This window comes from Syngnathus scovelli, chromosome 7 (genome assembly GCF_024217435.2).
Source record: "Syngnathus scovelli strain Florida chromosome 7, RoL_Ssco_1.2, whole genome shotgun sequence".
NCBI classification, from domain to species: domain Eukaryota; kingdom Metazoa; phylum Chordata; class Actinopteri; order Syngnathiformes; family Syngnathidae; genus Syngnathus; species Syngnathus scovelli.
In genome coordinates this window covers 16,995,916-17,020,235 of record NC_090853.1, presented here as the reverse complement: position 1 = coordinate 17,020,235, position 24,320 = coordinate 16,995,916, and the positions used below count along the sequence as shown (strand labels likewise).

Below are 24,320 nucleotides of genomic sequence, written 5' to 3'. Positions count from 1 at the left end.
TTTTGTGATGTTTACATGTTTTCTCACAAGTAATGCTTCCGACACTTCTTGTCGCTACTCTTCTTAAAGAGCCTGACCAGAACTGTCATAGCCACGCCTATACAGGGCCGCAATTGGTCCAGAAAGCGTAAAATCAGCAATCAAAGGGATTTGGTTCATTAAGTGGGGGTCGAGGCAGGAAGGATGTATGAGATTGGTCCCAGACCCGCAGTGAACGGGGACACGTCTCTCCTGTCAGTGTGGGATGACTGAAGCAAAGGAACGGTTTACTTCCTTCGGAGGGAGACTGCGCAACTGGGATCTGGCAACGCTCCGCGAATCACACTAAAGGACGAGAGACTATAAGGAAATCGAGTAGAAAATCGAAATGTTTGAGTAACATGCAGTGTAACGGACAAGGCCATTATACTGACACTGATTAAGGTAGCCTATAATCGGTAGCTATTTAATAACAATTTTGATTTAGATTTGTTTTTTGGATGCACCGATGAGAGATCCATCTTTTACTGGGACTGAAATGGCATATCACCTTTTCCACGCGCACCGGCCCACCGACTTCCCTATGTCCGCTTTCTTAGCGGCCGCTCAACCCTCTTTCTTCCCGGCGCTCAGCCTTACCCCTGGGGCACCCACCAAGTCTATCTCGGAACACAGTTTAGCTGGCGCGGAAACGGGACTCCATCCGGCGCTGGACCACCACCAGGCTGCTCAAATCCGCAGCATTAAAAGCTTGGAGCGTGAAGGAGAAGTGGACGATGATCCCAAAGTTACTTTGGAAGCCAAGGATCTTTGGGACGAGTTTCATAAACTCGGCACTGAAATGGTTATTACAAAATCGGGAAGGTAAGAATTACACAGACTCGTGACCCAGCACTACTTTTTACTGTTTAAAAAAAAGTAAAAGCAAAGATTCGTCAATATAGAATGTGGAGTAATGTGTGTATTGTAAAGGGAGATTAGTTTTATTTTACCATTTCTACTTATAATTATTATTTTTAATCCGTCAAATAATTGCGTGCGTACATGCGTGCGTGCTTGTGTGTGTGTGTGTGGGGGGGGGGGGGAACTTAAATAGTAGAACAAATAAAAGTAAAATGAAATTAGCATTCATTACATTTAAATTACGGCTGATACATTTATTGATTCAGATTAAATAATTAACTACATTTGGTTCGTAAGAATTTAGTACAAAAACAAACACTTAGAAACAGCGACAATTGCAGCATTAAATAAGATACAAGGACACACAATGATGCGGATAAATCAAATCTTGATAAATCAAGAAACACTTGCAGAGACAACAGAAACACCAACGCGCAGCTTTCACCAATTGCGTTTAATTAAATTATTTCTCTTAGGCCTTTTGTCGCATCTGACATGAATGTCTTTCCTTTATAGGAGAATGTTTCCACCGTTCAAAGTGCGAATAAATGGGCTAGACAAAAAAGCCAAATATATTTTGCTAATGGATATCGTGGCAGCGGATGACTGCCGCTACAAGTTTCACAACTCCCGCTGGATGGTCGCGGGCAAGGCCGACCCAGAGATGCCGAAGAGAATGTACATCCACCCGGACAGTCCAGCCACTGGGGAGCAGTGGATGGCCAAGTCTGTTGCTTTTCATAAACTCAAACTCACCAATAACATATCAGATAAGCACGGATTTGTGAGTACAAATCTTTTTTTTTGGGAATTCTCCTAAGGAAGCGCATATCTTCAGATTATGATTGTTTTTTGCTGGGTAATTATTTGGTGTTAAATCGTTTTTATGACAATTTTTGATGGTTAAATGAAAGAAAGCACATGAATGAAACAAAAAAATATTGCCTCATATTATATTATATTATATTATATTATATTATATTATATTATATTATATTATATTATATTACTGCCAGTAAAGCAAAATCAGTCCAGTGGGACAATTCTGAGAAAATATGGGAATTTTGGTCGGAGCAATCTAAGTTGGTGTCTTTAGTAACAATTTATCTTATAATTATTCATAAAAATGAGATGCAAATTCCATAGATTTATTTGTGCTCTCAATTTAATAATTAATTGTAATTAACATTATCAAGATTTTTAATGTCTCTCTTTTAAAAAAGTAATACTATACTAATAATAAATTTACAGCTGTGTATATATATATATATATATATATATATATATATATATATATATATATATATTGCTTGCTTGTGTCTTTGTTTTGTTATTGCCGCAGACCATCCTAAATTCAATGCAAGTTGCATAGATTCACAAAACTTGTTCTCTCAATGTATAGTAATTAACATTAGCAGGCTATATATATATATATATATATATATATATATATATATATATATATATATATATATATATATATATATATACACACACACACACACACACACACAAACCGGGTTCAGTTGAAGTTGGGAAATTGTGTAAAATGTAAATAAAAACAAAATACAATGATTTCAAAATCCTTTTCAACCTATATTCAATTGAATACACTACAAAGACAACATATTTAATGCTCAAACTCAAAAACGTTATTTTATTTTTCAAATAATAATTAACTTAGAATTTCATGGCTGCAACACGTGCAGTAGAAGTTGGGAAAGGGCATGTTTACCACTTCGTTACACCACCTTTCCTTTTAATAACACTCAATAAACGTTTTGGAAGAGAGGAGACTAATTCTCTTAGCTTCTCATGTGGAATTCTTTCCCATTCTTGCTTGATGAACCGCTTCAGTTGTTCAACAGTCCGGGGTCTTCCCTGTTGTATTTTACGCTTCATAATGCGCCACACATTTTCAATGGGAGACAGGTCTGGACTGCAAGCGGGCCAGGGGATAAGCTGGACTCTTTTACTTCGAAGCCACGCTGTTGTAACACGTGCAGAATGTGGCTTGGCATTATTTTGCTGAAATAAGCAGCGGCGTCCATGAAAAAGACGTCGCTTGGATGGCAGCATATGTTGCTCCAAAATCTGTATGTACTTTTCAGCATTTATGTTGCCTTCTCATAAATGTAAGTAACCTATGCCATGGGAACTAATGCACCCCCATACCATCACAGATGCTGGCTTTTGAACTTTGTGTTGATAACAGTCCGGATGGTCCGCTTCCTCTTTGGTCCGGAGGACACAACGTCCAGTGTTTCCAAAAACAATTTGAAAAGTGGACTCATCAGACCACAAAACACTTTTCCGTTGTGTATCAGTCCATTTTACATGAGCTCGGGCCCAGAGAAACCGGCGGCGTTTCTGGATGTTGTTCATAAACGGCTTTTTTTTTGCATTGTAGAGTTTTAACCCACACTTACTGATATAGTGACGAACTGTATTTACTGACAGTGGTTTTCTGAAGTTTTCCTGAGCCCATTTGGTGATATCCTTTACACACTCATGTCGGTTTTTAAGGCAGTGCCGTCTGAGGGATCGAAGGTCACGATCATTCAGTCTTGGTTTCCGGCCGTGGCGCTTACGTGCAGTGATTTCACCAGATTCTCTGAACCTTTTGATGATATATTGGACCGTAGATGTTGAAAACCCTAAATTCTTTGCAATTTTGCTTTGAGAAATGTTGTTCTTAAACTGTGCAACTATTTTCTCACGCAGTTGTGGACTAAGTGGTGAACCTCGCCCCATCCTTGATTGTGAATGACTGAGCATGTTTGGGGAGGTTCCTTTTATACCCAATTATGGTAGCCACCTGTTCCCAATTAGCCTGATCACATATGAGATGTTCCAAATAGGTGTTTGATGAGCTTTTCTCAGCTTTCTCAGTATTTTTTGCCACCTTTCCCAACTTCTACTCGACGTGTTGCAGCCATGAAATTCAAATTTAATTATTATTTGGCAAAAACATTAAATATGTTGTCATTGTAGTGTATTCAATTGAATATGGGTTGAGAAAGATTTTCAAATCGTTGTATTTTGGTTTTATTTACATTTGACACAATTTCCCAACTTCAACCGAATCCGGTTTGTATATTGATTATTTATGTCTTATTTCTTTATTGCCACAGACCATCCTAAATTCAATGCACAAGTATCAGCCAAGATTCCACATTGTGCGGGCCAACGACATCTTGAAGCTCCCTTACAGCACATTTAGAACATATGTTTTTCCGGAGACTGAGTTTGTGGCTGTAACAGCATATCAGAACGACAAGGTGAGTCAGTTTGCATACTCAGGTGCCTCTATTGGTGCTGTTATAATTAATATATCATACATGATGATCTTAATTATTTTTTTCCCAATTCCCTAACATTACACAAAACACTATGTCCATTGTCTGCAATAATAGAAAATATTAGCGGTAAATATTATGAGAAATCATATTTATTATTCATACAGCAAAATTTTCAGCTTTTCAGAAATTACCCATTTTAATAATCTAGACCTAATGATTGAAAATTGGATTGAAGATTAAAACTGAATTGAATTGAAGATTTAGAGGCGAGATTTAGGGGTTATTTTGGTCATACCAGATTTTCACCTCACAAACGCTCATTGGAATTAAGTCTGGCGAAATTCAAATATAAACGAGGGATTATGTCGAGGACTCTTGATCAACAAAGGAATGGTCACTCTGCAGCTAACGAAGACTGATACTAAAACTCTCCTTGTTGAAATAGAAAACGCCTTAAATGCTTTGTTTAAGAAACATATTGGAGTAAAGCATCCAAGTATTGATAGTAAATGGACTGACACTGGAATTTAAAGATTTCTCGAATGCCATGCTATATTCGTAATACAAGCAGCAGATTAATTATTCACGCCACAGTTATCTGTCGAAGTATTGCAGCCCGTGCGTGTGCGTGCGCATGTGAGAGAGAGCGAGAGAGAGCGAGAGAGAGTGTTTCAGAGAGTGTGTCAGAGAGTGTGTGAGTGTGTGTGTGCACGGGTTTTCTCTGCGCTTTGGAGTAACAGCCTAAAATAGTTATTTTGTTGGCAAATGTCTAATCAGAGGCCCTATGAGTATAAAGCCTTTTATGCAAATCCAAAAGTGTTGGGCTCTCTATTTTAATCTTTATTTGTAGGAAACGTGAATAAATCTAAGAGTAACAACAAGACAGTGTTTTTTTTTTTTTTATCTTTGCTGCTCTTATCACTGACAGATAACACAACTTAAGATTGACAACAATCCATTTGCCAAAGGATTCAGAGACACTGGGAACGGAAGAAGAGAGAAAAGGTTATTATCGTTATAATTATTATTATTATTATTATTATTGGTCGACTGGTTAGCGCATCTGCCTCACAGTGGTCAAGAGTTCGAGTTCGGCTCCGGCCTTCCTGTGTCGAGTTTGCATGTGTTTCTTTTTTTTTTTTTTTATCCTGTTTCCTTTCACATCCCAAAAACATGCATGGTAGGCCGATTGAGCACTCTAAATTGCCCATAGGTGTGATTGTGAGAGTGAATGGGTTTTTTTTTGGCTATGTGTGCCCTGCAACCAGTTCAGGGCATCCCCCAACTACTTCTCAAAGTCAGATGCGATAGGCTCCGGCACGTCTGCGACCCTCAAGGGGGAAAGCGGTTCGAAATATGGATGGATATTATATACTATATGTCAGGGGTCACCAACACGGTGCCCGCGGGCACTAGGTCGCCCGTGAGGACCGCGTGAGTCGCCCGCAGGGCTGTTCCAAAATTAGCTCAATTAGCTGCATCTTTTTATTTTATGTTATTTTTGCTATTCTTGTTTAAATCACACTTACACGTGAACTGGAAATAACAATTAATAATAACACATAGTTAAAGCTAAATTGAGCAAATTGTCTATTTCAGAAGTGTGTGTCAAACTGCTAGCCCTTTGCCTTAGTACCCAGGAAGTAGCCCTCGGTTTAATAAAGGTTGGTGACCCCTGCTATATATACATACTACTATATGCTATTATTACTACTATTACTATAAATGTTGTTGTTGGCAGGAAACAATTAAGTCTGCCATCGATGCGGATGTTTGACGACCAGCGCAGGGATGGCGGAGACTCAGATGCGTCAAGTGAAACTCCAACTGTTCGAGACGCCATTCATTCCCCACTGGGAGCGGGTAGAAGCCCACCGTGGTTCAACATGCCCGGTCGAGGTGAGAAATGGGTTATTTTATAATTTATTTTATTTGACTTGCTCTAATATATTTGAAATCAGCTCAGTGACCTTGTGGTATGAGACTGGGAGGTTGTGGGTTCAATCCCCGGCCGAGTCTGTATAGAGTGAGAGAGCGAAAGAGCGAGAGCGCGAGAGAGAATGTAAAAACATGGCAAGGGCTTGAGCCCATTCACAATGGAGGATATGCACGTGACGTCACAGACCGGCCGACACTAATATGTATATTGCTGTGTGTTTGTCTCAGAATCAGAAATCAGAAAACCTTTATTGTCATTCTACATAGTACAATGAAATTGGAGACCTCCATCCAGTGCATGAGGTAGATACGAGTAACATAGTCAAGTCAAGTAATCGATTAATAGAAAGGTAGATGAATAATCGGAAACAGTAGTGCGGACAAAGTGCAGTAGTAGTGCAGGAAAAAAAGTGTCATCAGTGTCGGCTGGAGTTGAGGGCGGCTATGGCTTGGGGAAAGAAACTGTTTTTGAGTCTGTTTGTCCTGGTCTTCATTTGCGTGTAGCGTCTTCCAGAGGGCAACAGGTCAAACAGGGCGGAGCCAGGGTGGGAGCTGTCCGCTGAGATGGCCTTAGCCCTGCTGAGGCAGCGGGTAGTGTAGATGTCCGTAAGGGAGGGGAGAGGGCGGCCAATGATCCTCTGGGCTGCCTTCACCATTCTCTGCAGCTTCTCCCTGTCAGCGGCGGTGGAGCTGCCGAACCATACTACGATGCAGTAGGTCAGTAGACTCTCAATGGAAGATCGGTAGAAGGTCAGCAACAGGTCGGTGTTGAGGTTGTACCTTCTGAGGACTCTCAGGAAGTGGAACCGCTGCTGAGCCTTCTTGACGATGGTGGTGATGTTCTCTGACCAGGAGATCCGGTCAGAGATGTGGACGCCCAGGTACTTGGTGCTGTGGACCCTCTCCACCTGCTCGCCGTTGATGAAGAGGGGAGTTGGCTCAGGGCTGTGCCTTCTGAAGTCTATGATGAGCTCGTTGGTCTTCTTGGTGTTCAGAGCGAGATTGTTCTCAGAGCACCAGTCGACCAGCTCCAGGACCTCCTCTCTGTAGGCTACCTCATCGCCATTGGAGATGAGACCGACCACAGTGGTATCGTCAGCGAACTTGACAATCCGGTTGTGGTTGTGAGCCGGTCTGCAATCGTGAGTGTAGAGGCAGAAGAGGAGGGGGCTCAACACACAGCCCTGTGGGGAGCCGATGCTCAGCGTACGGGTGGAGGAGAGGCGGGAGCCAACTCTCACAGCCTGGAGTCGGTTGGTCAGAAAGTCATTAATCCAGGCACATGTGAGAGAGGGGAGTCCGAGAGTGTCCAGCTTTGTGGTGAGTCTGTCCGGGAGGATGGTGTTCAATGCCGAACTGTAATCCACAAAGAGCATCCGGACATAGCTCTGCTGTTGCTCCAGGTGGTTCACCGCACATTGGAGGGTTACGGCGATGGCGTCCTCTGTGGATCTGTTGGTCCGGTATGCAAACTGGTGGGGGTCAAGGTGTGGGGGAAGATAATCCTTGATGTGCTGAAGAACCAGCCTCTCAAAGCACTTCATGATCAGCGGAGTGAGGGCCACTGGTCGGTATTCATTCAGGCTAGAGATGGCCGACTTCTTCGGCACTGGGATGATGGTTGAGGTTTTCAGGCAGGGCGGGACGGTTGCTAGGGCCAGGGAGCGGTTGAAGATCGTGGTGAAGGTGGGGGCGAGCTCCTCAGCGCATGCCCTCAGCACCTTGCCGGGGACCCCATCCGGGCCTGCGGCCTTTCTGGGATTCACTGCAAGGAGCACCTTTCTGACCTTGTGCTCCTGAACAGTGAGTGGAGTGATGTCAGAGCTGGGTGGGGGAGGGGGCAGGGCAGGGACAGGGGAGTGCTGCTGGGATGTTCCAAACCGAGCAAAGAAGCTGTTTAGCTCCTCTGCCAGCTGTGCGCCTTGGTCTTCAACTTGAGCGGCACTGCCCCTGAAGTTGGTGATCTCCTGGATGCCCTGCCACACCTTACGGCCGTTGTTGCTGGACAGGTGGGACTCGATGCGTTGTCTGTGGTCAGCTTTCGCCCGTTTGACTCCTCTCCTCAGCTCAGCTCTGGCAGCGCTGTACAGAGCTCTGTCTCCTGACCTGAAGGCGGTGTCGCGGGCTCTGAGGAGCGAGCGGACCTGGCTGCACATCCAGGGTTTCTGGTTAGGGAAGACCCGGATGGTTTCTCACTGGTAGTGTGAAGTTGTGTGATACTTTTGACAGTTCAGCATTTTAAGGGTTGATGTATATATTTTTGATACATTCTTAGGTGGACAACCAACAATGGTCTTCAAATAAAATTTGTGTAAATAAATTTCAAATTTTAAAAAATCGGATCTTTACAACTGTATTGTAACTAGTCAACAACGTTGTCTACAATACTACAAATACACGCATTTTGCGTGCACAATTACTAGGGACATTTTTGAGGATTAATTTTGTTTTTAACTAAACCTGGACAACCAAAGTGTAAAAAACTTGAATATTGAAGAGAGCAAAAGTGAGATTCTGGCCTATCTAGAATATTTAAGAGAGTAAAAGTGAGATTCTGGCTTTCTTGGAAAATTTCTGTGTTCACAATTATTACAACCATTAGTGTGCAAAATTATGCAACTAAAGTAAAAATTAAAATTTTGCCATCTCACTTGATTATTTTCATTTGTTGAAGAAAGGATAATAAACAACTCAAAATTTAGTTATAAAACTTTCATCCATGGAGTCTGTCAGTTTCTTGATCTGTTTTGTGCAGCAACAACCAGAGTCTCCCAGACATTCCTTCACCACTCCATAAGATCTTTGAAAGATTTGTCTTTTGATATTTTCTGCCCCAGATGATATGTTTCAACATGTATGTCTTGTTCTGTGGTGGTCAGGTGTCAGCCTTCTGTACCCTGGACATGTCTCTGTGCACTAAACACTTGGTATTTCTGGGCACTCCAGGTAGATTGACGTTCTGGAATATGGTAGCACTGATGGGTTCTTGGTAACTTCATGTTTGAGTTTTCTCAAATCTTTGGCAGTTAATATGCGTCTTTCTTACCGAAAGACATTTCTTGACATTGTTGACAATTTGCAATTTGCAACATGGTTCTGTGGTCGCGCCCCAATATCTTATCAATTTTAAGAGTACGCTGACTCTTCTGACTTTTTACAATTTTTGACTTTTCAGAGTCACTTAAACCTCTTTTTTGTCCTGTTTCGTCTGAGGAAAACAAGCTGCCGAATAATTATGCACACTGTGAAATAGGGTGTTGATCTGCTGAGGCCCCACCATCCCTCATAACACAAATACACATCATCTCCTCCCTGACCCGGAGATGGCATCCCACCTTTTTCCAACTGAAGACTACGGTCTCTGATTTGGGAGTGTTGATTTTCATCCCAGCCGCTTCACACTCAGCTACGAACCACTCCAGTGAGAGCTGGAGATCATGGCATAAAGAAGCCAACAGCACCACATCATCAGCAAAAAGCAGATATTCTGAGGTCACCAAACTGGACACCCTCAACGCCTCAGCTGTGCCTAGAAATTCTGTCCATGAAACTCATGAACAGAATCGATGACAAACTCTCAGCGTAATCAAATTCCTCTTACTGGTGGCAATACGGACCAAACTTTGACACTGGTGATATAGGGACTCATCAAAGGGTTCGGTACCCCCCGAAAGGACCCCACCCCACCCCCCAAGCACCCCCCCAAAGAACTCCCCAAGGGACACGGTCGAACGCCTTCTCCAAGTCTATGAAGCACATGTAGACTGGTTGGGCGAACTCCCATGCACCCTCATGGGCCCAGTTGAGGGTGTAGAGCTAGTCCACAGTTCCACGGCCAGGACAAAAAGTTGATACTCCTAAATCTGAGGTTCGACCTCCCGACGGACCCTCCGATTCAGTACCCCTGAATAGACCTTACTGGGTAGGCTGAGGAATGTGATTCCTCTGTAGTTGGAACACACCGGTCCTCCTTCTTAAAAATGGAGACCATCACCCTGGCTGCCAATCCAGAGGCACTGTACCCGATGTCCACATGATGTTTTAGAGGCCAGGGCAGCCCCACAACATCCAGAGCCTTTAGGGACTCCGGGTGGATCTCATCCACCCCTGGGGTTCCATCAAGGAGCTTTTTAACCATCTTGGTGACTTTAACCTGAAAGACAGGAGAGTTCGCCTCAGACTCTCCAGGCTCTGCTTCTTCAATGAAAGGCATGTTGGTAGAATCGAGAAGGTATTTTCCCCACCATCTCACAATTTCCCGAGTCGAGGTAAAAATTACCCATCTCCACTTTACACAGTGTTATCAGTGTACTGCTTCCCCCTCCTGAGATGTCGGATGGTGGACCAGAATGTCTTTGAAGCCGTTCTGGAGTTGTTTACTATGGCCTCGTCAAACAACTCCCATGCCCGGGTTATGCTTCAGCAACCGCCGAAGCCTCGTTTTGTTTGGTACCTGTCAGCTGCCTCCAGAGTCCCATGAGCCAAAAAGGCCCAATAGGACTCTTTCTTCAGCTTGATGAGATCCCTTACCGGCGGTGTCCGCCAGCAACATTAGCAAAATGGAACAAACCCAACGGCAGCAAATAGATTTTATGTAAAGACTTCTTATAATTTTTAATATTCATATTTTATTAATTTTCACCCAGAATAATGTTATTCCCCAAATGCAAACATGTGCATTTTAGGACGTATTTCCCTATTGCAATTTATGGATACACACATATGCATGCCTCTGAATTTATTTCCCCTTCCAAGACTTTCTAACTAAGGCACTTTTAGGCTTAACGCGATTCCCGAATTCTGGTCCGCATAAAATTGAGGTTCTGCTGCTTTTCCTTTAGTGCATGCACAAATAAAAAAAAAATATAATTTTACATTTAGTTTGATTCAAGAAGGAACAAATGCTGATTTTATTTCGGTGTCAATTTACAATTCTTTATTAATGTGACTATACTCACATTACAGAACCGTTTACAGCCACATCTTGGCAATGGGCATAGTATTTACTATACATTGTTCATTTTAGAGAAAACATTATGATCATTTTTTTGTTTCTTCATTTTAACCCTTATTTCCGAACACTTTAAACAGGCACTGCATGACCACCACCCTGGCCGCAAACCACACACTGTAAAAAACGAGTTGTTGGTCAAAATAAAGATGTCATGCCGAATATTTAAAGTATATTTCAACTAAACTATTGTTGAGTACATGGTAGAAAACCTATTATCTAGCTAAGGAGAAAAATATTGTTCCTTCTGTCTTTCATGTATCGTAATAGATGGCATTAAGTCTATGTCTGGCTTTGCCTGCCTTGCTGAGTTGGAGATCTGAGATCGAGCATAGCGTTGATAAGAATTCTGACAGAGGTACAAAATCTGACATTGTTGATGGATCAAAAGATGTAGCTCAGCTTAGTCTATTAAGCTCATCCCGATGGAAGAGAGGCAGTCTTCTGTTTTACTGTTTAACATTTTTGTTGCCTTACGTCACAAAAGTCGAGGGGTTGATCATGTTCTTTATGATCCTGAATGGGGCGCAGTCCCCAGACCATATTAGTTTATCTTCCACTTCTGCCCTTTTAAGATTGCCATTCATCAAAGAATAGGTTATTTTTCAGGCTTTTTACAGTCACCTCAGTTTATTATTATTACAGCTCATAAATTTGTTGACTTTCATAAATCCTATTAGAATCGTTCTAAGAACAAATGAAAACAAATTATAAATAGGTGCCTACAAATTGCTGAAATCAGTATTTTGGAAACGTATTGTGCATTCACCTTGCCTTGTGTATCACATTCACCTTGCTAACCGTTTTGCCTTTTTGTAATATTTGTTGTTTTAGATGAGAAAACATGCACTGACAGTGAACAGGAGCTTGAAAATCATGGTGAGCGTTGCACAAGCTCAAACAGCCTGGGGACTGAACCTGTGTCTCCCTATAGCACTCGATGTGAGGAGCGGATCAGAGAAAGGCCTGATATGGACATGAAAGATGACCACACACTCAATGTAAGGTACATGGATCAATACAAAGCTGAGATGAGGCATCGTAAAAACACAGCTGATATGCCGTTTAAAGACTCTGAACCTGGAAGCATCAGTGCTATTAAGGACAACTTCTCCCCACTCGTGGTCCAGACCGAAAGCCCTTCACACTTAAAGTCAGGTCATTTACAAAGCTTGGCACTGACTGGCCTCCACAGCCAACAGTTCTTTAACACTCTAAACACCGGATCACCACTTTTGTTTCACCCTGGGCAGTTTGCCATGACCCATGGAGCCCTTTCTGCTATGGGAATGGGTCATTTATTGGCCTCTGTATCTGGAGCAAATAGATTGGAAAATAGCCACCTTTCTTCTCAAGAAGCAGGAGGAACCACCAATGACTTCCCCTTCCATTTGTCTCAGCATGTCCTTGCCTCTCAGGTAAGGCTGACGATTCATTTTATAAATGATCTAGCACACCTATACACCTGCACCGTTAAGTTTGATATCTACTCTATGGCTGTAACTGTGAGGTGTTTTACCTTACACTGATTCAGCAGTACTACACTAACCTGGCACTATTAGGGGATAGGTCCATCAGTTCTCAAAAATGTACTTTTTCAATCAAGTAGCATGGCCGAATTTTGCATGGCAAAGGCTTACCATGACTTGAATTTGCAAATCAGTACATCATTAAAATATGTGAATATGAATCAACATCGTAGGATTACAGTTTAGTCACAAATACTACCAGCACTACTACAAATAATAATAATAATAGTAGTTGTAGTAATAATAGTCATAGTATTGATAGTAGTAGTAATGATAGTAGTAGTAATAATAATAGTAGTAGTAATCCTTACTTTCAACAATAGTTTGAATTGAATATTAATAGTAGTAGTAAACAAAATTTTCAACAAAAGTTTTAATTAAAAAATACTCATTCATGTAATTAGTTGATCTATTGACTAGACTGTATTGTTGAAAAATAAATATCCACTTTACCCTGTTGCATTTCAGGGAATCCCCATGCCTCAGTTTGGAGGTTTCTTTCCCTATCCCTACACCTATATGGCAGCAGCTGGAGCCTCAGCCATCCCAGCAACCAACACTTCCAGCCCATTCTCCAGAAACCCTTTTCTGGTCACATCTCGACCATGTCTCCGCTTCAACCCGTACAGGCTCCCAATGTCTTTGTCTCAGAGTTCTAGCCTACTTACAACCAATCTGCAATGTAACCTCAACCCAGGCTCTAAATCATGCAGTCGGGAGACTAGCCCAGCCCCAGTACACAACAGCCACAACAAGAATGGGGGATCCTACGGGAGGGTCAAGTCACCCAAAACGAAAGACTCTCTGAATGAAATACAGAATATTCAGAAACTTTTGAGAGGCCTGGAGGGCCACAGTGATCCATCCCCAGCAGAACATTCTCCAGAGTAATATACGACTCAGTATGTTATGGCTTGGCTTGCAGATGCGAGGACTATTCTGTTATTTTTAGCACACTACAACAACTAAGGTGATGTTTTGATTAAGAATTGCTATTGAAACAATTCTACATTTGTAAAAAGCCCAACACCAAAGCTGTGATATAGAATGGAAAAACTTATAACAAACCATGTCCTCCCAATTTTCATCCCCTGACTGAATCTTCCTGACAGGTAACATAAACCTACATAGTATGTTTAGGGTGGAGGGGGGTTATTTGGTTAAGTGGCCTCATAGTATAAAACAAACAAAAACATCAACAAAACTAGACCAGTTTGAGGCTGTGATCTTTTAATTGCATTCATGGGGAATTTTATTCAAGAGAAATGGATTTCTGATCAATTTATGTAATGCGAAGCTAAATAAATCTGTAAATAATTATATGCAATTGGTATTAAATTATTTAAGCGTGTGTACTAGTGTGTATATATTTTGAATATCACACTTTGCTCTCTAACCCACTCCGTTACATAAAGGCTCTTCAACAATTTAAACGTGTTTTGAGTCACTGATTGTGGGACACGTGTGCCATATTTGGTCTACGGTATATCCAGCAATATTTTCAGAGCAGCGGAAAAAACGGTTCATGTGATTTAAAACACCTCAGGTTACTTAACTTCAGTCAGGCTATTGACTATCAAAGCAATCCCTTATTTAAAGATATGTCAGTTGATGGATTTATTTAATCAGTAAATGTTTCTAATTATCCTGGTCTGTTTTTTCTGATTGTCTCACACTTTTTAATAAAACTTCTGTGTTGAAAATGTGTGTGTGTGTCATTTTAGTAATATTTACATAATTTACAAATTGGAGAGACATAGTCAGTTTACATATGAACAACTGTTGGACAGGAGCGCCCTCTGTTGGCCATATGCAAGTAAAAAGTTGGCTTGGAGTTTATTTGTTCAAGAGCGTTTTAATGTATTTATGTACAGTTAACTATTCACTCAACTTAAGCGCTCTATTTTATTCTCTATTTTTTATAGGGTCAAATGAATGGATGGGTGGATGGAATTTTTAAACTGTGGGGGGTATATAGCATATCTATATAAGCAGTATGAATGATCAATTATAATGTGTATTACTACAACACTTTTACCACATTTGACCAGAGATTTTTTATTTATTTATTATTATTATCCATACATCCATTATCCCATAGCGCTTGTCCCCACGGGTGTCACGGGTATACCGAAGCCAATCCAGCATTCATGGCGCAGCAGGCGGGGGACACCCTGAACTGGTTGCCAGACAGTCGCAGGGCACACAGAGACAAATAACCATACGCACTCGCACTCACACCTACGGGCATTTTGAAGTGTCCAATCAGCCTACTATGCATGTGGAAGGAAATCGGAGTACCCTGAGAAAACCCACGTAGGCACGGGGAGAAAATGCAAACTCCACACAGGGAGGGCCGGAAGTGGAATCAAACTCACAATCTCTGAACTGTGAAGCGGACGTGCTAACCAGTGCTGCCTGTTATTGTTATTATTATTATTATTATCCATCCATCCATCCATTTTCTGTTCTGCTTTGTCCCCACGGGGGTTGCGGACGTGCTAGAGCCTATCCCAGCTGTCGTTGTGCAGTATGCTCGGGACACCCTGAACTGGTTGCCAGCCAATCGCAGGACACACAGAGACGAACAACCATCCGCACTCACACCCACGGGCAATTTGGAGTGCTCAATCGGCCTACCAAGCATGTTTTTGAGATATGAGAGGAAACCGGATAGCCCGGAAAAAAACCACGATGGCACGCGGTGAACATACTAACCCCACACAGGGAGGGCCGGAGGTGGAATCGAACCCACAACCCTAACTGTGAGGCAGACATACTAACCAGTGCGTCACCGTGACACTATATTATTACTATCATTATTATTATTAACTTAATGTGATGTGAAAAACCACTTATTTTCTTATACAGTTTATGGACAATGTATTTCATTCTTGGCTTTCCTGCAAATCCTGTCATTTGATAAAATTGTAAATTGTTATAATGAATCCAGCCCACATATTTCACTCCAAATGTGAGCCAAAAATCCATAATCAATTTTTAGGTTTACCTATCTAGCTTCTTGTCGATTTACCTATACCTGGAAGGTTTCACAATGGGTGATGGTGTCAGGTTCGGAATGGAGCCAGGCGACCAAATGCAGCTTGGACCAGGGTTTATTGAGGGAAAAGGGAGTTGGGAGGGAAGATGAGGGGGAACAGACTGACCGAATCGCAGACAGGAACAGAAACTAACAGAGACAAAGACTGGCGACGAGAACGACGAGAACAGAGACGAGAGACAAGACTACAGACGCGAATAGTCGGACAGGGGAGTGAGAGGCAGACAGGACTTAAATACACGACAGGTAACGAGAGGCAGGTGACTGTGATTATATAGATTGCAAGATATATATCAAATTCCTATTATACGAACAACAATATTATCAAACCATCTGTGTCACTGCAAATCATTAAATCCATCGATCGTCCTTTATGTAATCAACGCCGCGTGTGCGCTACGCCGCTGACGTCATCAGTTGCAGTTCAAATTATTCCACAGGCCCTTATAATTATAAACAACAATTTTATCAAACAGTCTCTGTCACTCCAAGTCATTAAATCCCGTGATCGAATCCTTTGTCCTTTATGTAAACAACGCTGCGTGTGTGCCGCGACGCTGACGTCAGTTGCAGTTCAAATTACAGTAATCCCTTTCTACATCGTGGTTCATTTATCGCAGTTTCACTACATTGCGGATTTTTGAATTTTGAAAATGTGAATAATTTCACATATAAGTCACTCCTGAGTATATGTCGCCCCCCACCCAAACACCTGCGTGAAGCTGGCCCCCCACGCAAAATTTAAGTAAAATAGTCTGTTTCGTTTGTGCTTCGTTTGTGCTGGTTTGTGCCGTAAAAATTTTAGTTTGTGCAGTAACGGTTTTCTAATTATAAAAGATTATTTCATAGGTCATCCAGAGTTCACCCAGCCCCCATCTGCTCCAAATGAACCCAAAATGGTACCGTTCGTTTGTGCTTCGTTTGTGCTGGTTTGTGCCGCAAAAAGTTTCGTTTGTGCTGCTTCCGTTTTGTAGATATTACACATTTTATTTTATAGGGATGGCGTCACCCAGCCCCCCATTTTACTCCAAATGGACCTAAAATGGTACAGTTCGTTTGTGCTTCGTTTGTGCTGCAAAAATTTTCGTTTGTGCTGCTTCCGTTTCGTAGATATTACACATTTATTTTATAGCGATGACGTCACCCATTTTACTCCAAATGGACCCAAAATGGTACCGTTCGTTTGTGCTTTGTTTTTGCTGGTTTGTGCAGCAAAAAGTTCCGTTTGTGCTGCTATGGTTTTTTAGTTATGAACGATTATTTTATAGGTCATCCAGAGTTCAGCCAGCCCTCCATCTGCTCCAAATGAACCCAAAATGGTACCGTTCGTTTGTGCTTCGTTTGTGCTAGTTTGTGCTACAAAAATGTTCGTTTGTGCTGCTTCCGTTTCATAGATATTACACATTTATTTTATAGCGACGACGTCACCCAGCCCCCCATTTTACTCCAAATGGACCCAAAATGGTACCGTTCGTTTGTGCTTCGTTTGTGCTGGTTTGTGCTGCAAAAAGTTTCGTTTGTGCTGCTACGGTTTCGTAGATATTACACATTTAATTTATAGCGATGACGTCACTCAGCACCCTTGTTAGAGATTTGCTCACTCCAACTTATTTTGCAAGAACGAAACAGAAGACAAGCAAGTTCTTTTGTACACCTGCAGGTGGAGAGTCCATTCGTCGCTGTCTGAACAGCGATTATCGAATGAAGTCTAAAAGTCTCCTCCCTGCAAGGGCATATTTATTAGGAGGAACAGAGTGGGGGTGAGTGGACAGGTTTGGTGAACCCCCGGCCTCTGATAAGATCAGAGCAGGGGGTGTTTTACACTGTTGTGGGAAACAGGCAAGACGTGATTGATTTAATCATTACATTGTGAGGGCAAGACAAGATTGATTTAATCATTACAGTCTACATTCCAACATAATCATAGGATCAAACTAACCTGAAAACCCTAACATCTCCCTCCTGATTTATCATATGATTATGCCATGGTAAAAATAAAAACAACAAACAATGATAGCAACACTTTCCAGTGAAGATGAGGCATTACCTCAACACCCCAGATCAAACTTATTGTGTAAGCGAAAAACCTGCTGGCCAGATGTTATTAGCAGGAAAATTCTTACACGGCCCCGTTGCCACAGGCGGCCAGAATGCTATCAATAAAAAAGAAAAAGAAAAACACAGAAACAGTATATCTGAGGGAAGAGCGCAAGGACAACTTTGTCTCCGACGGACCATACTTTATGGTCATCTGGAACGTTCGCACCCCAGACAGGGTCATGAGGGTCAAAGGTTGCAACTGCTCTGCGTCGAGTCCAGAAGAGTTGTGTGCTCCTGTCAGCTGATGATGTCATATCCTGTAGGTGTGGTCTGTCACCCACACTGGTGCACACACTCCTGTCCAGTTGGCGGGCAGCATCGGATAAACCACCTGAAATGGCTCTCTTATCTTGACACTCATCGGTGATGTCCAGAGCTCCCATCCAGTTTCCTCCTGGAGAGCAGTCGTCGTTAATGCAGACGTGGGTCTTGTTACCTTGGATGTAACGTGTAATTCACTCCAGCTGGTCTCTCTGTGTAGGCCACTTGTGGTATTGTTCGTCCTTTAACAGTCACATTGAGATTTGCCCAGAAGTGTTCATCATAGGCACCGTGTTTCGCTTCAGTGACATTCATTGCTCTGGCCTCCAAGCGAACTTGCGTGGAGGAAGGGGGGAGTTTCGAACACACATAGCACGCCTCCTGTGTGTGAGCTCTCACAGTGAACCTGAGGGTTGTCCACCTGTGAGGGGGAGAGATCAGGCGGCAGTAAATTTGCATTGGACACATCTTTCAGTTTGAGCGTCCTGATTAGATAATCTGCCCAGGACTGCTCTTCATCTGTTGCTTGCAACTCTCGTAGTCAATTGTAGTGCCCATTTAACTGGCAAATAGGAGTTTTTTTTTTTTTTTTTGAAACAAGCTCTACAAAAAAAAAATGTTTGTTTTGTTTTGAAAATGTTTTGAATATGAATCAAATCCATATGTTGTATAAAGCTGACTGACCTGCCCCACTATCCCTCCTCTTGAGCCATGTGACGCGCACCATGGCTCAATATTGCAGCCCATTTGCATAGGTTCTTTGGTAGGGTAGGTCATTTATAGATGCCATTCTCTAATCTTGCCCCTGTTTTGACAACTAGCTTAGCAAGTAAATGGATGGCCTCCCCGAATGGGGAGCGACTCAGCTAGCAAATGATTAGACATTTTCACTTTGTTGTAGTTTCTTTAGTTACTTTTCAATCGTTTTCTCATTGTTTATCACAAGAATCTTAGAAATTTGAATACAAATCAAAACGTATGTTTTATTTTACTCAATTGTATGATTTAGAGAATCCATATGTAGTAAAGTTTTGTAGTACTACATATGATTTCATCATCATTTAGTTTGACTTTCTTTCCAAAACGCTTCTTAATTTCTCAGTTCACACATCTTCTACATGTGTTACTGGTTCTCCATTTTTTTTCTCTAGTTAATTATCAATCCAAAAGCTACGTGTTTCTTTCTAACATTCAACCTGCTCAAAATCACTCTTTCATCAAAGTCGCTCTAATTTTCCATAGTAGTCGCCAACGACTTCAACCATTCAACCTTTCATTCAGGCAATCATTCATCAATGCTCATCATATGTATCTCACACAGTCTCCAAAAAGGAGTCTTCCTATCACATCGGTCCCAATTCATCCAAGCTCACCACACAACACTCATATATCACTTTCAACTCAGGTTTCCTGGTAGAACAATCCACCAATTCAAAAAAAACTTAACTTAAACAAACAATTGGCAAATTAATCTGAATTTTTTCTTTGTTTTTAAATTTGAAGAACTCAATCTCTCAGATTTAGCTTGCATTTAGAATTTTGCATAATCTTATAACACAACCAATCAATTATTCCTATTAAATGTAGCATTGCAAAATCTTAAATTCACAATTTAGCTTCTTCCAATTCCTGAAAGCATGTTCTGTCATTTTTTTTTCTTCGAATTTCTCATGTGGGCTCGACACTTTACATGCACTAGTGTGGATTAGTTTCTGCTTGCAAACAGATTTCTCTCTTTTTCCTCTCATTTTTATCTTTCAAAATCATTTCTGTTCTGCTGTGCAAATTGGATAGACCACAGTCTAGCAATTTTTTTTTTTATACTAAAACTTTAGCCAATGTTCATCATTTTAACATACGCACACACATGCACAGCTCTCGCACGCAAAAGGTAGTTCCCAGCACCAATGATTCGTCACAGGCTGGCCATTTCCTGTGGTCGATCATGAGCTGGTCCCTCCCATGCACACGAGGACAGCACATTCTAATTTTATTTATCTATCTTCTAGAAGCAAGTTGCATTTCTTTACCACTTGAACTCTCAACTTCCTTTCTACTCCATACTTTTTCTTCCACTTCGGCATATATTGCATACAATTAAGAAATCTACTTGCCATGAACTTCTCGTCTCCGTCAAGAAGAGCAGAGCAAGAGATTTACCGTTTTTATTTCCCATATTAATTCTAGTAGTTTTAGGTTATACAATCGCTTTGTCTCAAAAATATTATTATTATTATTATTACTATTATTACTTATTTATTTATTTAACTATTGCTTTGAGGATCCTCAATGCAGGTTTAAATTGACCTTTCAACAAATTACTAGCCTGTTTTATTGCCATGGATCAACGCTAGAACTGCTTCTTAGTCAATTTATCCTACCAGTCACACACTCAATCACACTAACTCCAGCGCTTTTTTAGGCCTCATGGCTCGGACAAACCAAAGCCGTATCTCATAGCTCGGATAAACCAAAGCCGTATCTCATAGCTCGGACAAACCAAAGCCGTATCTCATAGCTCGGATAAACCAAAGCCGTATCTCATAGCTCGGACAAACCAAAGCCGTATCTCATAGCTCGGACAAACCAAAGCCGTATCTCATAGCTCGGACAAACCAAAGCCGTATCTTTAGCGCTTTAACTTACTTGTCCCCTGGTTCATTGCACCGCCGGATCCCGTCAATCCACCTCTGTCAGACGAAGGCAGACCTAAGATGCTGGCCCAGCGAAGAATTCTCTTCCCAGGACTTTCTTTTCCAGGTCCTCCTAATGGACGCTGGCTTGTCGACAATGCAGCACGTCCTCCTTCGCCGGTCAGATGGTGGGTATGAGGATCCCGGGTTTCGGCACCAAAATGTTAGAGATTTGCTCACTCCAACTTATTTTGCAAGAACGAAACAGAAGACAAGCAAGTTCTTTTGTACACCTGCAGGTGGAGAGTCCATTCGTCGCTGTCTGAACAGCGATTATCGAATGAAGTCTAAAAGTCTCCTCCCTGCAAGGGCATATTTATTAGGAGGAACAGAGTGGGGGTGAGTGGACAGGTTTGGTGAACCCCCGGCCTCTGATAAGATCAGAGCAGGGGGTGTTTTACACTGTTGTGGGAAACAGGCAAGACGTGATTGATTTAATCATTACATTGTGAGGGCAAGACAAGATTGATTTAATCATTACAGTCTACATTCCAACATAATCATAGGATCAAACTAACCTGAAAACCCTAACAACCCTTTTAACTCCAAATGGACCCAAATTGGTACCGATTGTTTGTGCCGCAAAAAATGTAGTTTGCGTTCAGTGAATCATTCAATTTATCATTTATTTAATATTAATTTATTTTCTAGAGATGTCAAATCCTTGCTCCATGGATCGTTAATTAATTTGTTTGTGCCATTGCAATTTTTTATTATTAAAATCATACATCTTCATTAACCCCCTGTCATGTATTTTATTCTAACAATTTTTCACTTGACATCCTGATAACTCCTCAATTCTTACACATGTATTATCCAACTAATTACCATGCAAAGTGACCTCTGCAGGCCGGTAAGACATATCGCAACAGGATGGCGAAAAGCAAAGACGCGCAACTTTTTCAAGCGACAAATGCACAACTATCTCCGAAGATTTGAGAGGCCAAGTGCTACTGTGTGGACAGATCTGAGTGACCAGTTGGAAAAGAAGATGTCTGCAAAGGCTCTGTACACCTTTGTAAAAACAAACAGACACAATATCTGGTCAGCTCTGGGATTCAGTCATGATGAAACTGATCCTGAAACTAGCAGTGAAGCAAGCTCGGAATCAGGCCCTGAACGGTCATTTCAGCTTCATATTCCTTTTGACAAGTGGATGGAATTTATTCCGGAAAAGGCTGAATACAAAGATAAGAACTGTCGAACCCAAAAAAAGAGAATATACAATTTTGAAGCCTGGCACCTGGACCTACATCATAAATGAACAAATCTGGAAAACAGTCAAAATTCCTTGCACATTTGTTTTTAAAAGAGCCAAGGTCTATCCATTGGTCTCAAATAATTATATCAAAATCAGAGGATACTGCAAGGAGTGTCATGGCCTTCTCAACATTAATTGTGGTGGAGAGCCAGAAATTAACAGCCCAATAATATTGAACTGTTTCATTAAGAACAGTGATGACTCCCAACACACTGGTAGCTCAAAGCGGTTTCTATCTGGACAGTTGCGTGTGCAGGTAGCCAAGGAATTTTGTGAGGGCAGGATGGAACCACATGTATGGCGAGCATCACAGGCAAATAAACTGATGGACTTCAGAGACTCTGAGCCAAGCCTGCCAAATTTGGCCACCCTGCGCAAGGCATCAGCCTGGACATCCACCCCCATGTTTTGTCAGGGTAGATGTAGCACACGGTATTAAGATGATCTGCCGATAGAACTGCCTGAAAAACAAAAGACCTCATGTTAATAAAGATTTCTTTGTCAGGTCAATAGCACAGGTTCTTAAGTCTCAATGTTTGCAACATGCAAAAGAACTTCTTTGTGCTATCACCATTGTGGCACTGAGTGAGACAGAGGGTAATGACAATTCTTGGCTGATGGGGATCGAGACAACATCCACTTCCTCCCTGAGATTATTGCCCACATAACAAGACTTGGAAGTTAATTGCCACTCTGGACTGCAATAATGGTCCCTCTCTTCAAAAGCACCAGCATCACTGCAAGTCTCTCTGCCTCACGCCAATTGAAAATCCTTCCCAGTGTCCGTCTTCATTCAAAACACAGGACAACAGTACAAGCAAGGCTCTGTGTTCAGGTAATGTTACTCACAGCTACAATCTGGGAGAGCTTGTGTGGATTGACACTGACCTTGGTAGCAGTTGCAAGGAAGTTGCCTTGCTTGAATTTCCCTCCAGTCTGGTGCTAAAAGAGAAGACTTTTACTTTGAGAGCAGTCATTGCCTTTGAACCAGGACTGACCCAGGATTCTCTTGGGCGTTATGTGGTATACTGCAGGAGGACTGCATATGCCTGGGAGATCTATAATGACCTGGGAAGTGGAGTGAAAGCAGCATCAGTAAACAATAAAATCTTCCCGCATGCTGTGTTCTACGCATTGCAGTGATACATTGTTTGAATTGTTGTAAAAAAAATGTTGATGATGTTCGCTTTGACAAAGTTATTTTTTCACGTTTTCAAGTTTCTTTTTCTGGCTGTCATCAACTTCACATACATGTATTAATTGTTGCATTAATTAATGTTTTGGAACAGACATAGACTCACCAGGTATTTAGGTTGCGGTGAACCTTTTTCACGTCAGATGTAATTGAAAAAAAATGATCACATAGGCTTATTGATAACAAGGAAATTAATCAATGAGCACGATAGAAACAAAAATACAGAAATATCCTCGTACTAAAAGCCATTTCCCGCAGTGAAAGTTTTCAGTAAGCTAGTGAAGGAATGGGGTCAAAATACAAAAAGTCCTGCCTAGCTACAAAAACAGATATGCTCAAACCTCATTGAATAAAGTACATAAGCAGACAAGTATATTCACATATTAAATCAATAAAAGAAACATTTTAAGCATGTCATTTATACCTACACACCAAATCAATAAAGAAGACATAACTAGACATTTTTGATAAGTGGTAATGAGAAAGGTTTTTATAACTTTATGATCTGATATATATTTCTGAGCACTTTGAAATAACCAATGTTTTTTGATATATTGCCTGAATAGCTTAATGACCCTTAAGGAACTGTTTAATGCATGCCTGATGATTTTCTAAATCACGGACACTGCCAAAGTCGTCTAAAAATGTTCAGTACTTGATTGTATCTTATGTTTTGACTAATGCTAGACACCAGTTTTCGATTACTACTGAACGTTCTGGACAGAGGGAAATATTTTGCCTAACAAAAAAAAATATGGTTGAAAGTATGATTAAACTAAGAATATGATGACGTAAGCAAGTACATGGAGTATCAAAAGAACAAACAAACAAAAACATGGTAAGTGGTGAGTACAAACTTTGCATAGTCAGGGAACATCAATAAATTGATGATGTTACAGCCAAAAGCTCACATAATTCCGTACAAAATGAAAAAATTGAAAGAATGATGAATGGATGAGGTGCGACAGTGTGTGTGCAAGAATGGAGGAGAATGTTTACAGGAAGGTCATTTGGAGATAAAACCAGCAGAGGTGCCAGAGGGAGAACGCCAGGAGGAAAACAGCCAAGGTGATCGCCAAGGCCGAAA

The 24,320-nt window shown here is 41.4% G+C and overlaps 2 protein-coding genes across 6 annotated transcripts in view; one reads left to right on the top strand and one right to left on the bottom strand.

Moving 5' to 3' along the window:
• The first annotated feature begins 143 nt into the window (after nucleotides 1-143).
• On the top strand, nucleotides 144-14,365 carry tbx2b (T-box transcription factor 2b). Its single transcript, XM_049725782.2, is given in 8 exon segments — nucleotides 144-843; nucleotides 1,399-1,666; nucleotides 4,017-4,163; nucleotides 5,113-5,189; nucleotides 5,926-6,083; nucleotides 11,968-12,551; nucleotides 13,131-13,476; nucleotides 13,479-14,365. Coding segments are annotated over 8 exon segments (1,980 nt in total). The 5' UTR covers nucleotides 144-487; the 3' UTR covers nucleotides 13,523-14,365.
• Nucleotides 14,176-24,320, bottom strand: part of brip1 (BRCA1 interacting helicase 1) — a 280,957-nt gene continuing 270,812 nt past the window's right edge. For 3 of the 5 annotated variants that reach the window (XR_007482712.2, XR_007482711.2, XM_049725671.2), the window contains one exon: nucleotides 14,176-23,106. Coding sequence is in view for 1 of the 5 variants with exons in the window: in XM_049725671.2 (XP_049581628.1) it covers nucleotides 23,012-23,106 (95 nt within the window). In the remaining 4 variants the exon portion in view is untranslated. The remainder of the gene's footprint in view (nucleotides 23,107-24,320) is intronic. The other 2 variants (XR_007482710.2, XR_007482708.2) reach the window with 1 other exon arrangement.